General features: G+C 31.2%; 2 protein-coding genes across 5 annotated transcripts in view; one reads left to right on the top strand and one right to left on the bottom strand.

Moving 5' to 3' along the window:
• The window catches only part of LOC123267398 (discoidin domain-containing receptor 2-like), a 37,259-nt gene that overhangs the window by 4,165 nt on the left and 13,855 nt on the right, over nt 1-19,239 (top strand). For 3 of the 4 annotated variants that reach the window (XM_044732009.1, XM_044732006.1, XM_044732007.1), the window contains exons 2-3: nt 9,647-9,996; nt 10,495-10,600. In XM_044732009.1, coding sequence (XP_044587944.1) covers nt 9,870-9,996; nt 10,495-10,600 — 233 coding nt within the window. In that variant the 5' untranslated portion in view covers nt 9,647-9,869. The remainder of the gene's footprint in view (nt 1-9,646; nt 9,997-10,494; nt 10,601-19,239) is intronic. The other variant, XM_044732008.1, reaches the window with a different exon arrangement.
• On the bottom strand, nt 15,538-17,300 carry LOC123267437. Its single transcript, XM_044732060.1, has 2 exons — nt 16,689-17,300; nt 15,538-16,388 (listed from the first exon to the last, which is right to left on the bottom strand). The coding sequence occupies exon 2, from the start codon at nt 16,386-16,388 to the stop codon at nt 15,552-15,554; it is 837 nt and encodes a 278-aa protein (XP_044587995.1). The 5' UTR covers nt 16,689-17,300; the 3' UTR covers nt 15,538-15,551.

The raw sequence follows: 19,239 nt of genomic DNA, 5'->3' as shown, positions 1-19,239 counted from the left end.
TCGGTACGGTAGTCATAGTAGTTAGTGTAGTATAGACGGAGTCTAACACCGAGAAAATACGTAAAGCCCCCTGGATTTGCCACCCTCGGTGTCGTTATACATCGGCGTAAGGCCGCGAGACACGTATAGTTTATGGGATTTCTCGGTGTATAGGTAAACCTGGGGGGAGGGGGGGGTTCCGCTCTGTTTGTATCTATCTATATATATATATATATATATATATATATATATATATATATATATATATATATACAGATATATACAGATATATAGTCTATAGGACATACCAGGGAAAAGAGATAAATCGAGCGCAGGTGCATTCGCCAAGACATAAATGAGGGTGGGCTTTTGACGCGGACATGTTTTGACTGGGTTCCTTCACCGATACGGAAAACGGGGGACAGAGACAAGGACAAGGTGACTGGAGCTGCCAGACGAGAGCTGAGATAAGAGATGCTGGATGGGATTATGGTCAGGATGTATGAGCAGGACGAGAGCTGAGAGCTGAGGATTGGAATGCCGAGAAACATAAACCTACGGCACGAGATCGATCGTCTAGCTTTCAGCTCTCTGTAGTAGTGCCAGTAAAAGTAGCAAGTAGCAGTAGGCAGCATCCAGATTCTTGGTGTAGTAGTTTATGTCGCTGGTTATATCAGTGTAGGGTCCCGCGTGCGCACACCATCCACGGCAACTCGTCACGCAAAGTTATTCAATTCGCACACGAGTCGTTTATTCTGTTAGTCAGGAGTTGAGTATCCCATTACATTTAATTTTGGCGGGATAGGCGAGCGTACTCTGTTCACTGTATATGCTCTCTGGTGCTGTATGATGATCATTATGATGATAACGATGGATACCAAATAGACGACGAGAGAGGTCTAGCCCGTTGATATGATATTGGCAGTTGGGATATGGATGTTGCTTCCAGAATCAGGATGTGGGGTGGAAGAGCAGCTCCACCAGAGGGAATAGGATATGAGATGGGTTATAGTATAGTTATACTATTAGTATTGATATTAGTATTAGTATATACTCCAACTATATGTATAGTTAATAGATGGATCAGCGTAGGAGAGTTTGAGGATTGGAGGGTTAGAGGGTAGCTTCAGAGTAGCTATGTATGAATACCTACCGTGTACGTGTAATAAAGAGAGAAATAATGGCTGGCCGTAGCCGTTTAAGTTGCGTGCGCATCACGCGGATGGTCTTATACTGACTGGAATATGTAGATTTCCGCAGCGAGCCGAAATTAACTCGGTTACGACAGATTGCCCGTGAATAATTTCATCGCCTATTCAGCGCCGCGATAACTTTGTTGGCATACGCTCATTGTTCATCTCCCCAACACTAGTCCAACAATCCGGTCTCCAACAAGGAGAGGACCTGTACCAGCTAAACTCTGACTCTGATTCGAGCAGTCTCTCAGTAGAATAGAATACAGAAGATCGACTCTGTGTGCGCTTGAATCTCCAAGCTTTGGATCTCGTAAATGTACATCCATGTGTGTCTTGTCTCTGTATATCTCTATTCTTTTGACTCTTCTCGGTACATATTGTGCTGTTATGTATAGCACTCGCGTGCGGCTGTGTTTTACAGCCCAAGAGACACTGTATGAGCCTTGATGAAACAAGAGAGACAGCACTTTTGTCATTAAATTCTTCAATTTCCACTTCTTTGATACATGAAACCTTTTTTTACACGCTCTTCAACTCTATCTCGCGCGCCTTTTTTTGTTACTTTGTCTTTTAGCCTTCCTTTTGTTTTATTTTTACTTTTTTTTTTTTTTTTTTTTTTTTATTTAAAATATATATACATATATACATGTATAATTTTTTTTGTTCTTTATCTTCCACCCTGATGGCTGTGCGCCTTAATTTATATTTCAAAGCACCGGGGAAACTTTTTAAATTTTTTATCGGGCACTACCGAACGCTTGCTCACATTCACGTTGTTCCAAGTGGTTGTTCGATTTTAAAATTCGATGCTACCTGTACATACTTTGGTTGTGTGGGCGTCTGCGCTAGTCACCAACACACCACACAGGATAATATCCACCAGAGGACCAGGAGAAGAGAGTAGAGAGACCAGAGCAAATACTGCAGAGCACCCGGTGTCGAGTCTCTTGGCGATACTCTAGCTGTAAAATCGGAAATCGTTAGGCTTACTGCTATTCAGCTTATATTCCAAAGGAACGCCATCCACTAGAACTCGAGAGTAGTTGCTCCTCGAGGAGCTCTGTCGAGGATAAACTTTGAACAACGACAACGACGAATGGACCGGGGCAGCCAGATGCCGACAACTGAGGCCGAGGCAACCTAAAAAGTAAATAGACTGGAGTTAAAAAATAAAATCCATCAGAGGGAAAATAAAAGTATGATAAATATAAATATAAAAATAAAAAAAAAAAAAAAAAAAACAACATATCGAGTCGGTCAAAACTGTATCTTCCTGAACATTGCGTCGTGGACACCAAGTATATATTGCGTATTGATCGTCCGTTTACTTGTTGCGCAGAGCAAACGCTGGATTCCCTGTTCGAGCTGGCTGGTGCCTCCTGCCTCCTGGTATGCCCTGCTCTATGCCTGCTGCTGGTATACTGATGCTTCCGTGCATGGGTGACTCCGCCGTCGTTGGTTACTCTGAACCAACCAACGAGCCAGCCAGCGCAACCTCACCCTCTGCTCTCTTTTATACTTGCTGGCTCATATCCTCTTCTCTGCACATAATGCTATTGAGGCTCTTTTCTCTTTCTCTTTCTGTTTCTCTTGCTCAGCTTTTTCCCACATTATCATCCACGTCCACAAAAGCCCTTTCACGAGGATAATTAATGCCCAAACGCGCTGCGAAAAAAACCCAACACCCTTTAAAAGTATTTAAATTTCATTGGCATTTGGTCATTAATTCGATCAACCGTCAATCCAATTGCCCTTGTCACACTACTTCACACTGGTTCTGATCCTCCAACTACATCGTCCTCGTGTTTTTTTTTTTTAATTTTTTTTTATTTCTATTTTATACAGTTGTACTTGGAACGTCTCTATCTCTGCTTCTGTATCTGTATCTGGGTCTGATGTTTATGCTCCTGTTCCTGCTCCTGTAGTGGCCCCTACACTCGACCGCCCTAAAAGCAAAGTTTTGGTATTATCTACTGACAAAGAGCTCTCTACACATTTACATAACATATAATATAAACACACGGACATGCGAATACAAATCAACCACTTGAGTTTATACAAACGTATGAAAGGTTATATGTATATACTTTATTTGCCCTTCGGCGATAGACGATATGGACTGGGCTGGGCTATAGCAACCGACCGTCATCAAATTCGAGAATTAAAACTTAAGCAAATGAAACTACGGCATAACACTGTATTTTTGTATATTGTTATTGTTGTGGTGTATTCTGCGGGAAAAGTTAATAGAAAAACCATTCTTCTTTATTTCCTGACTCGATACTCGCTAACGGTAAAAAAAGATCAAGAACAATAACTATTTTTTTTCTAGTCAACGGCGCTGTGAACAAAAGAAGAAAATTGCTGTTTTAAATGAGAATTCTAACAGAAATATTCGGGAAATAGTTGCTAAATTGCAGCTTTAAGTCAACTTTTTTTATTTATAGTGGAGAAATTGGTAATTATTTGACGGACCGTGAGAATAATTTGCATAACATTGTGATCGAATAGTAAATGGTTATATGATAATAATACTAAAGTTAACCGACGTTTTTAATTTTTTTTTAATTATTTAATTAAAACTAATTAAAATTTTTTAAAAATTGCACTTATAGTTTTTCAATTTTTTTTACAACTGAAAATTTTTTTTGTGATAACTTTTTCAATAAAAAAAATTCTAAAAATTTTTAGAAGTCAGCTAATTTAATTTTCATCATACGATAAGGTTGAAATAAAACTGTTATTAAAATTACTACTATTAAAAATAAAATATCTAAGACAACTACATTTTTTATGTATGAACTGTGCAAATGAGACTTTCGTGTGGAGGCGCACTCACTTTGCTCGTTGCGCCAATTTTACTCATAGTCAAAAGTCCCATCTACTTAGTTCCATAATGTACAATTACATTAGACTGTAAATAACAATTTGTAACACATTTATAAGAAACTTCATTTGATGACATCTTTTGTGGCCTTTTAACTTAGATAATACTAAAGTTAGTCGACGTTTTTAATTTTATAATTTTTTTGTTCATTCATTAAATTAGAACAAAAAAATATTTAAAAAAAAATTACATTTATAGTTTTTCAAGTTTTTTAAAAATGAAATTATTTTTTTAATTTTTTTGTAATCATTTTTTCAATAAAAAAAATTTAAAAAATTTTTAGATGACTATAATTTTCATTTAACTTAGTTGAAAAGTTTTTTTTATTAATTTTTTTAACAAAAAAGTTTTGACATGTTTTTTTAATAGTGGAAAACATAAACTTTAACATGGCATGTGAATTTTTTTACATTGATAGAGAAAAAAGATCGAAAAGCAAAAGAAAAGGTTTTTGAGAAAAAAGAAATATTGCATGTAAGATGTATTTTTTAATATAGTTTTTTATATTTATTTAAATTTATTAGTTGATCATAGTGTTGATTTATATCATTACTGACATGTCAAAATATAGGTCTTCAATTTTTTATTCAAATATATGTAAATTTACGGACTGCTTCTTTTTTTTAGAATTTTAAACTTAACTATTTAAAATATTTATTTTTGGACAAAAATTCAAACTATTTTTTCAAGAAAAAAAAAATCACGATCGTTAAACTTTTGATTGTATTGCACATGTTCAAATTCTGTTTTAAAGAAGAAATATAATTCTTGTTAATTCTATTTAATGTAGTGTCAAATCTTTTTACAGTTTATTTAATCGCATTTTCCAACCACTTGGTAGAACGTCGATATGTTTACTAAAAAGGGTCAACTATTAAAACTTAATTGCTGTTACTAACTGTAATAGTACGGCAAAATATTCAGTAGTTAAAATTTTTAAAATTAATTAAAAGTTAGTCACCAAAAAAATTTTATTAAATGTATAAATTGTTCTTTGTACCTGATGATTTATAGTTCATAAAAAATAGCTCTTATTCTAAAATAAGAATAGTTATCATTATTATAATGAATATAAATCGAGTTTACTAAAGTTTTTAAGATAAAATTTTTAATTGGATAAAAATTTTTAAATCTGTTACATCAGCAATTTGAATTATTAAATGATAAAATATTGAAGATAATTATTGCTAGATGTTTGTGAGAATTATGTATTTATTGATGTTATTGAAATTGTAATGTTGTTGTAAAGTTACAACTTCAAGTATTTCTCTCAGTGAATATATGAAAATACATTAATAAATTTCGATAGCATATAAATTCACTAAATAATGCATCTGCATCAACTCATGCCTCCAAATTTAACTTGACATTTATCGTCTTCATTAATTCTGGTTCATATATTTTTATCTGTTTTTCGGTTGACAATTATGCAGTCTTTGCAAATACTGACAGTGCAAAATATTTTATTCATGGAATTGTCAAAAACTTTATTATAGAAACAATATAAAATCTAAATTTACACACGGAAGAAAAGTTTACTGAAAACGAAAAATTTTTTAATAGTTAGTTGATAACAATTTCTATATAAAAGCGTATCGGAAATTCATGCTTCATATGAATAAAAATTACTATTTACTTAGAATTTTACCTATTAACCTCTCTGGGGTTCATATTACTATTTGAAAAGTTAAAAATCAACATTTGATTTATTCCGCACTCAAACATTAGAATTTCGTATACAATAGCGTATCCGAACAGAAAATGTGCTGATTATAATTTCAAATACAAATTTAAGGATCACACTAATTTAGCTTCAACTGAAGTAAACATACCCTTTTTAATAATAAATCAAAAAGTTAAAAATAAGTGAATTAATTACTAAAAATAATCAGGAAATTGAACATTAAATTATTAATTAGCTTCAATAATTCAGGAACTACGTTTCGTTCATTCGTTGATCTGAATTTCACCGGCAACTTAAACACTTTATTTTATAATACAGTACAAAATTCTCTTTCCATTAAAACAGCAATATTTACATAAATAAATTACTAGATTAATATTTAAAAAGCACTCGTACATTCATTTTGCTTATTAATAATCACAAGTTGGTTATTAAATTATAACTCATGGGTGTTAACACAACTCTTGATGGAAAAACTATTATTTTGATTTTATCCATTACATGTAATAAAAATTTGAATACTGATTTTATCACAGTTCAAAATTATTGTGAAAAGTATTATATTCTTCCCGTTTTCTTTAAATCATTGTGAGACATTCTGAAAACTTTTAAAACATTATAAGCCGTTCTGGAAGATTTTATATCCCTCTAAAACCCTCTTAACCCTTCAGCACTCCCACTTTTAGTGTCTCGCTCTTCGCTCTGTGCGAGAGCGGCATCCTTTAAGTCGAATGTTATTGTGCGAATGAAATTCTCGGAGCGAAAGTGCTGAAGGGTTGAACATATTTTTGTAAATCCTGAAGCTTCTGGGAGCTTCTGAAATGTTTCAAGAATATTAAATCAGTCTGAAAAGTTTAAATAACTGTGGAAGATTATTAAATTTTTTTTTTAATTTTTACAATTTTTGTAAATGTAATTCTTTCTTCATAAAGTTCTTTCAACTAAAAAACTAATTACATTGAATCCTTCAGTAATCTAAAACTTCTCATCAAGTTTTAAGATTAATCGATCGAAGATATAAGAAGTTATGCAAAAAACATAAAAAATGTTATTTCAAACTACTTGATGGATTGACTACAAACCCTAATCCGATTCAAGTCTCGAGAAACCTTTAGAATACCACAAACCCGATTTCAGTCGATTGATTCATTCTAAAGATATTTTGTTGTATGAAAAAAAATTCGATTTACACACATATCCGAACGTTTATCCAAACGTAGTCAGATTAGCTTTCTACAGGATTTCAAACCCCTGATTCATTTCTTTATTATTTTCAATCTTCATAACAGGAAGTTGAAAATATCTTCACGTTGAAATAATTCTATCAATTTATAATAATAGTATTATAATTATGTTACAGTATTTTGCATAAATTAAATTATGTATTAAACAAATTTGTAAATCCTGTCCCACTTTAGGGGTTGCTTATTTTACATTTGTATACATGATTGAATTTATATTCAATATGTTTCTTCTTAGGGAAGAGGTTGCTAAAAAACCTAACAAGATTTATGTTATCGCTTACATACCAAGTTAACCTTACATCTAATACGATATACATTGGTTAATAGAATTTTACTGTCGATAATATTTCTAAAAGGACTATTTAAAGTTTTTATTTATGAATAAGGTAAAAGCCCCAATAGATGATCATGGACCAGTATATGATCACTCCATGTATTTGTATACCTATATTTGTGAATATAGATATACAGATACATGGAGTGATCATATACTGGTACGTGATCATCTATTGGGGCTTTTACCTTAGAGCCTTTTAAAAATTTTAAATTTACATACTAGCAGTTGAGAGTGAAAAATTATGTATGAAATTTATACTATATGCGACACATTTTTTGATGTATTGATTTCTTTGGTAACACGCTTTAATATCTAAAAAGAAAAAATACAATAAATTATTGAATTAATATTGAATTTTCTACAATAAAATAAAAGTTATCACAAATCAGGATTAGAAAATTGAACATAAAACATCAATTAGGGTAGGGCGGGGCTAGTTGATTACTTTTTGGTTCGACCTTCTATAACCTTAAGACGATGTATCGGATTTAATCAAGTCATATAGTGTTAGGTTCGTAATTTAGTCTTCTTCAAAAGGTCTAGCGACACAAAAACGATCCGAGTCCAAATTGTCAAGTTATTCCCGGAAATACGCGAGCGCTCCAAATTGCTCAACGTGCCCCACTAGTGAGGCTAGTTGTGCAATGGCTAAAATAGACGGAATAACTGTATAGAATGATATGAAAACAAAATAAAATTGTAATTAACAAGCAAATATTTAATTTATTATAATTCTACATACGTATAATTATGATTATAATAATAATTATAAACATAACAATATTAATTATAATTATGTTATATATTTATTAATATAATATCAATATGAGTTATTTTAATTTTTATACATTATATTAGACGATCACATGTACAAATCAATTGATAATTATTAATTTAGTGAAGAAAAATTTCATTTTTCAATACTGAAAATCTAGTAGGGCTAGTTTAACACGCAATTAGCGCCTTGCTCAACTAGCCCCAATTGAGGCAACAAAATAAAAGTTAGGTTATAAAATAATGATAAGAATTAAAAATAAACAATCATATATAATCGAAAGGGCAAACATTAAGTCATCTTTGAGTACTTTCGTGATCGCGAAATAGCATTTTTAAGCGAGTGTAGGAGAAAAATTCTAAATACCTGTTTTTTTTTTTTTTTTTAAGCAAAAAAAAAAGAAAACGTTTTGTCAGTTAGTCTAAACATCGGACGGCAGTTGATTTTCGCGCGATGTGTTCTTCTCTCCCCTTTCTTTTCACCATCTACACTTTTGTTGTAAGTTGCTTAGTTTTCGAGATATTTCGATTGCACAACTTACCCCTACGATCAACTAGCCCCGCCCTACCCTATATTAAATTGATGACTGACATAAAATGCGGAGATATTGTAGCACATGTGACCGATTTCTTCTCAATCTATAAATGTGAAGAATTTTGTTTTGTATGTCTAGGAATCGATAACATTTAACCCGATACATCTGATTGTCATTACACATTTCTTTAGAGTTACTCACTTGTACAATGTACAATGAATTTAATTCGACGAACTCACTGACAATTGTTCAAAGGATTGTTTCCTAATCAAGGCAATATAAAGCACTGGTATACACAAATGAACCACTTGAAACAAACATGCGTACATATTTATACAAATTATCCCTTTACTTCGGTTAGCTTGATACATTCATACATGTGTACAATGTATATAGGTAGGGTATGTATCCTGCATAGAAGAGTAGGGAAGGGATCAAACATCGAGAATTAAAACTTAAGCAAATGAAACAACTAAACACATAACAGTGGGTGTAGTAATATAAATAAATATACATAGCAATGAGATAGCTGAAGTGTATGGACTTGAATCAAAGGGTAAAACAATTTTTGTATAGAATCTCATTAAACTTCCGACTGGCTGGCATTTGTCGACTCACCGGACAATGAAAAGGGTTTCAAGTGGCTGCTGGCGAGCGATCTTTCCCGTGGATAAAACGCTTGGGAGTTTCGGATTCGAGTAAGAGCAAGAACAAGAACAAGAGCAAGAGCAAGAGCAAGAGCAAGAAAGATAACCGGATAAATGGAGTGAGGTTGAGGGTGGAATAGTAGATAGTAGGATGAGACGTACGGCGTACGGCGTACAGCTACGGAATATCTCGTAATGTCTTTGTCTAGTCTTCTTGGTTACCTTCTTCGTTTACTTGTCTCCCCATTCCCTCAGTTAATTTCCGCGTCTTCCTCTACGGGCAATTATAGCATTCGGCGTGCGCCCGAAGGGACGACAAACGGAACAATTAACTGTTCTCTTGTTCAACTGTTCTGTTTCAGCGTAAAATGGTATGACATCAGAAGCCGGCGGATGGGCCTGCAATGAGTTTGCTATGGCCAACATCTCACGGCTTAGCAGCATCAGCATCATCAGCAGTAGCAGAACCAACACCAACACCACCAGCATTAGCAGCAGAACTGGAAACAAAAACAGAATTAGGATCACCGTCAGCACTATTTAAGGCTAGGATTCAAATAACGGAAACAGACTTAGCGGCGGATCATGAGGAACTCACTGGTAGGAGTCAATCTGGTTGGGAGGTTCGCTCTTCTAGTTTTAGGGGCGTCCATTGTAACTTGGTGCTACGCGGCGTCGACGTCACCAGAGCACCAGATTAAGAATGCTTCCGGTGAGTATGAATAATCTACAGTGAGAGCGTTGCTCCGGAAATTTGTTCGCTCTCTGCTTCATACCCCAGACCTTTTGCATCCACGTACACCAGTGTAACATCGTGTTCATTTTCTCCTGTATCCTGCTGGTGTATTTGGTATATGTTCTATGTACTGCTACACCACAACTCCACGGTCCTACCCGCGTTGTACTGTTAACCAAGAGCCCAAGGGACCACCGGCGGGCGCCCAACGTGCGGAAGCTTGAAAACGAGCCCGCGTCCAACCTAACCCGCACCCGTATTTCTGCTCATTTCCACGAGTACGTTATATCCACTGCCATTTCATTATTAACCATCTCACTACGGCACGTTACCTTCTATACGATTCTTTCATTTACTCCTGCAGATCCTCTTCTACGCTAGTTAGCTATATTTTTCTATCTCTCTTCGTTTTCTTCTTCTGGTGCGGGCGCTTTTGCTCAATACAAAATTGATAAATTTATTATTATTTTACAGCTCAATGTGTGCTCCCGCTGGGAATGGAAGAGGGTAAAATACCCGACGACGCGATATCTGCTTCATCTAGTTACGAGACCAAGTCTGTCGGTCCTCAAAATGCCAGGTACTAATTATTGTGTTTGCTCGTAATTACAAGTCTCGTTTATATTAAGGAGCTCTGAGTCTTAACTTGTGAAAAAACTTTGAGATTTCGAGTTTTATAAAGGGGATCCAGATCTTAACTGTTTTTGTCCTTTCTGCTCCGATGGTATCTGTTAATTAAGAAATTATTTATGAATCCGAGTTATATATACTTGATAAATATTTATCTGAGGTTAATAAATCGTTTATTAAAAAGGATTTATTAAAAGCTTACAAATATTTATCAGGGCTGAAAAGTATCAAGCGAATAAAGACATTTAATATTTTTTTATAGCCTCTTATTTTTAAGCAACCGTATTTCATTTATTATTAAATTTGCTTAATAAATCAGTTTTTTTTTTAATCAAGTTGAGCAGTTTTTTTGTTTTTAGATTATTAATATTTTTATTAGAAAATTTGGCGGTAATTGTTATTTAAGTTTTAGAAATAATTATAAAAATCCTTATGTTTATGTTTTAGAAAATACTATAAATTGTTGAAGATATCGGAGCAAGTACTGCAACGACTATAAATTGCAATTTCATAAATTTAAAATAATCCATTAACATCGATATTGAGAGTATAGAAAATATTTATCAGCAATTAATAAATGTTTATTAATAATCAATAGATACTCTTTAATTGCTACTGAATGTACATTTCTCTCAAATGAATATTTATTCAGCAGAAAATTTGTTTATTAAATTATATAAATTATTAAATTAGCTCGGAATAAACGTATTTATTAACAGTCGAAAAATTTTTCTATCAGTGTAGAAAATAATTATTGAATTTTTTAAAAATAAATATTATATTACCTCGTTTATTTTAATGAATCAAAAAAAATTTGCAACATAACCATCCTTGCGAGTAATTATTTCAAAAACTATCAATTTTTATATTTACTGATTTTAATTGACGAGTTTTCTGAAATTTCATTTTTGTCGGAAGTTACAATACATTCTATTGTTACTTTTTGAATAAATAGTATTATGTTCCAATTAAAATTAATAAATATACACAATATATATTATATTACTTGATTTGATAAGTATAACATGCCGACAGCCTTCATGTAAAAGCATTTTAGTTTTACACGCATTCCATTTCACTCTGGATAATTTCACCGCCCAGTTTAAAAACGGATCTGATTTTTTTGACATTTTTGCACATTATCACATCGTTTTATTTAGTTTGTTGTTTCTGGATTTAAGCCAAAAAATAAATTTTCAAGTTTTTAAATTGGACAGTGTATATCTCCTGAACTTCTCTTGCTATCTAAAAAATAAAAAATTTTTCGATAAATAAAATTAAACCTTTTAAAATTTTAAACAATCCCATTTTTAGTTTCTCAGTAATTCAAGCGAATATTTTTTATAATTAAAAAAACTAATAAATATCTGAGTTGTCATTTATTATTCAAATTGTAATCACTCGCTTTACGGTGCGAGACCAATGCGAAAATTAATAACCATGCTATAATTATCTTTCATTGTTCAAAAACTACGCAATAATTTTTAGGTTTTTTAATTATAATACTTTAAAATAACAGATTTTTTACTATTTTAAAAGTAAAAAAATTTTCAAAACAAAAAAAGAAATTAATTTATTAAATTAAATTTTTTAAAACCATACTAATATCAACTTAAAAATTATTTATAGTTGAAAACAGCTAATAAAATTTTACGTAAATTGGAGTCAAAATAACTAACTTTTACATTGAAGTTACAAACGATTCACTAAAATTGGATTTATCTCTGTAAATTTAATGGTTTATTTAAATATATTATTTGACACTAAGTTGACCTTAAGCGAATTTATGTTGACCAAATTTATTTGAACAAAATTCCACAAAAAAAAAACTCTACGAGTATTACGGAGTAGAATATGCAATTATAGAAAAATGTTACTCGCTGGTTCATTTCTAGTAAATTAAACTTAAGATAAATTTATTAACTCATTGTAATTTTAATCTACGTTCATTATGCAGATGTAACTTCAATATTTTAACTCGAGAGTAATTTATACAAACAAATTCTTTATATACTTTTCAGTCTGTTTTCGTTGATAAACAAAATTAACCCATCAATTTTTAACTTCCCGCGAAGAAAATTGAAAATTTTCAAAAATCGGGAAGTTATTGGTTTTACCCCGTTTTGCGAAAATTGAGTTTTCATCAGATCTCGACGTTTTAACGTCACAGGAACACTGAAAAAAAAGTTTAAGTCCTATGGGTATACTCTTTTTTAATGAATTGGTATTGCGAATATAATATAAAAAAGTTTAAGTATTATCGCAATACTCTGTTTAAGTGAGTGACTTATATTTTCCGTACGATACTATTGCAAGTTCAGAGAGTATAACAAAAAAAGTTCCCGCATAAGACTCAGCGCGTACTTCGCTTCTTTTTTCCCCGTGATTATATACTGTGTTTATACCTTCAACCTAAACATCGTTTTTAAGAGCATAAAAAAAATATTTATATAATTGACATTAACAATAATTATTTATGGATCCGTGGGTGAAAAATAAATTAACTGAGTGGAATTAATCCTCCTATCATCAACTGTTTGAAGGTATACCTTACATATATGTAAGGTATAATATAAAATTACATATATGTCATTTTATAATGTAAAATTTGAACACATTGTCAACCGAGGTTAACCTTTATTACAATAATTGTAACATCCTAACACTAGTGTCTTAATCAATATTTTTTAATAAATAAAATTTAAAAAATTAAGAAATTAAATATATAAATTAATAAAAAATTAACATATTTGAGTGTATTGTGGTTATGAGTTTTGCGGTGGCACTCAAAGTCGGTTTAAGTGTATGACTTAAACGAGTTTTAGTGTAGCGCTTAAAAATATTGCATTGAGACTCAAATATTGTTTAAGTCTATTCGCAATACCAAGTATTATAATATCACTGATATTTATAAGTGTGAGACTCATACTTTTTTTTCGGTGAAGTTTCCCTGACTATTCCCGCGATGGTGTCCGTGCGGCTGTGTATGTGTGTGTGTGTGTGTGTGTAAAACGCTTATAACTTTTGAACGGCTTGGCCGATCGGATCGAAATAAGTGGCGATCCAAAGAGTATCATTTCTATTAAATTTGGTGAAAGTTCGAATCGATTCGGTTCGCTAGATTTTGAGAAATCTAAAAAATAAAATTTTCAAAAAATCGTTTTTTTAGAGTAACTTCAAAATGGCTCCACCGATCACTTCCAAAAACTAATCCGCTCTTAAGTTTAAAAAACTACGTTGATTCAACCAGTTCCGTCAAAATCGGTTAATTCGTTCGAGAGTTAACGAAAACGAAAAATTTCGAAAAAAGTGTTTTTTTCACATAACCAACATTTTTCTTGGATCGTTTTTGATGAAATAAAATCATTATTAGAGCCTAAAAAACCACGTTGATCGCCACCAAGAACGTGAAAATCGGTTGATTGGTTCGTGAGTTATCGTTCTCGAAAAAATTCGGAAAAAGGGAATTTTTCAAATTTCTCTAAGATTTTCAGTTCGATGCTAACCGCGTGAAAATCGATTCATTCATTCAGAAATTATTGCAGTTTGAAAATTTAAAAAATACTGTTTTATTAAACTTCTCGGAAAGCTCAAAAGCTTAGAACAGCTAATTCTATGAGCTCGGAGAGCTTGAAATAACATATAAATTATATTTTTGAGCTCGAAGAGCTCAAAAACGTCATAAGTGCAATTTTAAGCGTTTAGATACACTGTAAAAAATCCGGAGTGAATTTCACTCCCATCACTCGGAGTTCCGAAGTGAAGTAATTAATCACTCCGCGTAGGGAGTGAATCCGGAGTTTTTATTTGCGGAGTGATTTTAGAGTGATTTCGGAATGATTTCGAATTTCACTCCGAAAAACATCCGCGTTCGGAGTTTTTAAAATAAATAACATAAGGATGAATTTTCGTTCTACAAAAAAAATCTCAAAAATAATCTTTATATATTTCTTCTGTGCGTGTGTTTGTCACTGAACTCCTCCTAAACGGCTGGACCGATTTTAATGAAATTTGTTGTGTGTCTTCCGGTGGATTCCAGAATGGTTTAAATTCACAATTCAGTGTACGAGAAAATGTTTATTTAATAGATTTTTTATTTATAAATTGTTGTTGACCTTGACTACCCACATGCACTTTTCATATATTTTATAAATATTATATATATAAGATATATGAAAAAATTCATGTGGGTACTTAAATGAAAGGTCTCGATGAGTATAAAATCATAATGGACTTATATTTATGAAAATGTTAATAATTAACGAATGATAATGTATTTTGTTAACTAATGATGTTTTTATCGATATAAGCTCATTCCGATGTTACACTCATCAAGAGCTTTCATTTGAGTACCCACATGCATTGTTGATATATTTTTCATATATACATATATATAATATATATAAATATATGAAAAATTGATGTGGGTACTCAAATGAAAAGTCTTGATGAGTATAACATCGGGATGAGCTTATATCTTTAAAAATATCATTAGTTGACAAGATACAATGTCATTTCTTAATTATTGAAGTTTTGAAAGATATAAGCTCATCCCGATGTTACACTCATCGAGTTCTTTCATTCGAGTACCTACATAACATTTTTTATATATTTTATATATTAGGGTGTTTCAAAAAAAAAAAAAAATCTTTTTTTTTTTAATGGTGTTGAAAAGTTGAAAGTACATTTAAAAACAAAAATTTTGGTGCCTATTAGAGCCCTTAATATTAATATTAAGGTTTGCCTCAATTCATTTCAAACAAATGATTTTTGGGTCTCTTTTATAACAAATTTATTTTATTTTCTACCAAATACTAATAAATTCTATTAAACAATCAATTCTTTATAACAAAAAACAATATTTAACAACAATTCATAAAATTTTTTCTAACTTGAAAATATTACAGTTTTATAAAATTATTTTTATTGCAATTAGGATATCGTTTTCTGTGTTCTGTCACTACTTGCAATAAATACTGAAGCTGTTCTTCATTTTTCGTTAAGCATCGATTATACTGCTCTATCAATGCCACGCCGCGTTCTGCTACATCATTTACAACTCGAAGTTTCTCAAAATACTCCAAGTTTCTTTTGTAATTTAGATTCTGAGGCCACAAAGTTACATCCTCATCAATGAAATCATACGACAAATCAAACGATTTAAACAGATTTATCGATCTCATAGATACAAATTGACTAAGATCTTTATTTAATAATGACTCTAAATTTTTCTTATCGATTATAAAACGACTCGTTGTAGTTTCATTGGTTTCACAGTTTTTTAAAGCATGAACTATTCTTCTTTTTGTTTCAACTGAAACAGTTTCGTCAAAGAGAGATAAAACAGACAACTCGTTATTTAAATACCACAAGTGATCGGCTAATTTTTCTGAGCATGCCCGTGAAATAGTATTATTAAATTTTTTATATGAAATTAATTCTTTAATTAAAGTTAAATCATTATTAGGTGCTGCTATAGCGCACGGCGCAGTATACCAAGCTTTTAAATAGAATATTATGATAAATAAACTAAGTTCTCGTAATCCAGCTATTTCTGATTTAGTAAGATGAAATTCATTTCTAAATAAAAAAATTTTTAAACTATATATTGCTTTAGCCATCCACCTTGCATGATGGACGGCTCCAGGACGCTTAAATGTAATATTTGTGGTAGTAGCACTCAAAAATATCGATGATAATTGCAGGAGTTCACGGTAATCGTCACGACAATGATCCATCTACAAAAAAAGTTCAAAGTCAAAATAAAATTAATTACATTGCAACCTCAAAGTAAAGAACATTAATTATTATCAACTATGATGTGAAGTAAAAGTTACAAAATATTTTACAAATGCAATTGTAATCGTTAATGATGATTAAGAGTGTAATAATCATGTGAAATTGATTTCCAATATTTTTATTTACAACGGGGTTAATTATTAAGTGTAAAATGGATGATTATACGGAACTTCATAAATTTTCATGTTTCACTTTAACATCAGTTGATAATTCTTTAGCGCTGGATTAAAAAATTTTACTTCTATTTGATTATTAACGAATTTCAAAATTTCATCTTTGATTGGTGTTATAACTTCCAAAATACTACAGCGTATTTGACGCTGTAGTATCAGAACACAATGCTTTGATGTTATCAGTATTAATATTCCATTGTTTTACTGTTGTAATAATAGCTGAAGCTTGATTTTGTCCAGTTCCAGATTCTAGTTTGGGGACTCCTAACAGTTGAAATTTACCTGATGATGATAAAATAATAGGAAGCCGGTCAACTTGTTCTATACCTGTAATATCTGACAACAGTTTTCCATCAAAATGTAGCACATAATTATCAGTTTCCAAATTAGTTTTCAGATTTAACGTCGCTTCTTTGCGAAATTTTTCCCGTGCTCGGTGAATAGTCAAATGACTGAAGTTTACGCTTGCACAATCAATATTTAGGCTAGATAATAAAGCAGCAAAAATGTAAGTCGCCGACCTACTACTCACATTAGCTCTATCCAAAGCCGCAGCAAGTTCTGGTGTCATTAGATCAATTTTAGGAACTTGTTGTTTTGGAATTTCATCTTCATAATCAGAGATTATACGAGAAGTATTACTTTCCAAAGATTTCTGGGATAACTTAGATGTTTGACTTGATACTTCATGATTAACAGCATTATCAGTCTCAACTGTACAAGAATAGTCAACATTGTCATTACCGAACTCTCCGACATCAAATGTACCACTATCATTATTGTTATTATAATTGATATCAATGTTCTCTTTATTATTGTTATCACTATTACTGTAGTTATTATTTTCATCGCTTACATCAACATCCATATCTTCAACATCTTCTGGAATTGGTTGAGAATTATATGAAATAAAATCACGTCGACTGGAAGATTTTTGTCCCAAATAAAATAATCTTTTTTCTTTATCCAGTAAATTTAGCACATCAGCATGAGCTATATCAAATAGTTTATTTAATTCGTCCCGAAAAAGGGATTCATTTTTTTTTTTTGAAATTTTGACTTTTTCCTCTTACAGTTTTTTTGTAAATTCCTCCATCGATTGTGATTTGAGGTTAGTTTTAAAAAAGCAGATCTTTTCTCTCTTGTCGGGATTTGTGCCACACACCAAATTTCGAAAACTTTGTCGACAGTGGTTGATATGCTTTCTTTCACTGAAAAATTTTTCGTTTTGAGATAATAAAATAAAAGTGACATAACCTCTTTCAATGAAGGTAATTTTTTCCACCAAATTCACTTAATACATCACCAATCAAGTACACTGTTTTCACCATTGTGATCATAAAATTTATAACTTATATATTTTAATTATAAGCAAATTAAATTAATAATATAACGAATTTAAATAACAATCAGTATCAATAAAGAAAGACAATGACGAGAAGATAGAACAAAGCATTGAAAGCAGAGCAACAAAGAGAAATTGGTACTGAACGACCAAGCTTACCAACACAGAGCTTACTAACTACATTACTCAAATCAAACGAATATACTACTTTTATCGACGGAGCTGAATAAAGCTCATTCAATATTTTTTAAATGAAAAAAATTAATCAAATTTTATAGTTGATTGAATTGATTTAATATATTTATAATTTTTTTAACATTTTTAATAAAATGTGATCAGGAACTTTACATTTTCATCTTACAAAAATTTATAAACTTTATGAAATATAAAATTAATTTGTTATAAAAGAGACCCAAAAATCATTTGTTTGATAATTTTAACCTTTGTATTTATGTATTTGTACTTTTTGTGAGTTACGTATGGAGTAAATAAGCAAAAAAAAAATTAAAATCTCAAATTAACAGAATTCAATTGATTTTACAAAAAAAAAACAATATCAATATAAAGTATGATTTTTTTTTGCAATTTTATTGGAAAATATTTGAAATTTTTGATTGGTGTTATTTTTGATTGCAAATATCTTTGAAACGGTTGATCTGAGGAACTTTGACCTTCAGATGTTTTTTGTAGAGCGTGAAATTTCCTATAAGACCTCTCTCTGGAATATTGCGTAAACAAGCCATCAAAGTAATTAAAATTCAAAAATAAAAAAAAAGTTTTCTCGTGTTATTTAAATAGAAAAATTACAAATGAATTGAGGCAAACCTTAATATTAATATTAAGGGCTCTAATAGGCGCCAAAATTTTTGTTTTTAAATGTACTTTCAACTTTTCAACGCCATTAAAAAAAAAATTTTTTTTTTTTTTGAAATACCCTAATATATATATATATATATATATATATATATATATATATATATATATATATATATATATATATATATATATATATATATATATATATATTAGGGTGTGCCAAAATGTAACTTCCGTGGAGAACCTTTTAAAATTGGAATTTTGAGTTCCGCTCTTAACAGGGGCTGCGTTTAGACATTTCCTGAGATATTTTGGTGTGAGACGATGTATTTGATTTTCATAGAATTTTTTAACAGGAGATTTAATTGGGTACTTCCGGCCAAATTTTGAATTTTTACCGGAAATGCCCAAACTAAGCTTCTGTTAAAAAATTCTATGAAAATCAAATACATCGTC

Source organism: Cotesia glomerata, linkage group LG6 (genome assembly GCF_020080835.1).
Source record: "Cotesia glomerata isolate CgM1 linkage group LG6, MPM_Cglom_v2.3, whole genome shotgun sequence".
In the NCBI taxonomy this organism is placed as follows: Eukaryota; Metazoa; Arthropoda; class Insecta; order Hymenoptera; family Braconidae; genus Cotesia; species Cotesia glomerata.
This window is presented reverse-complemented; position numbering and strand designations above follow the sequence as displayed.

What these genes read in the sequence shown, in the direction of transcription:
- LOC123267437 (XM_044732060.1), bottom strand. Translation starts at nt 16,388, where the DNA reads ATGGATCATTGTCGTGACGATTACCGTGAACTCCTGCAATTATCATCG.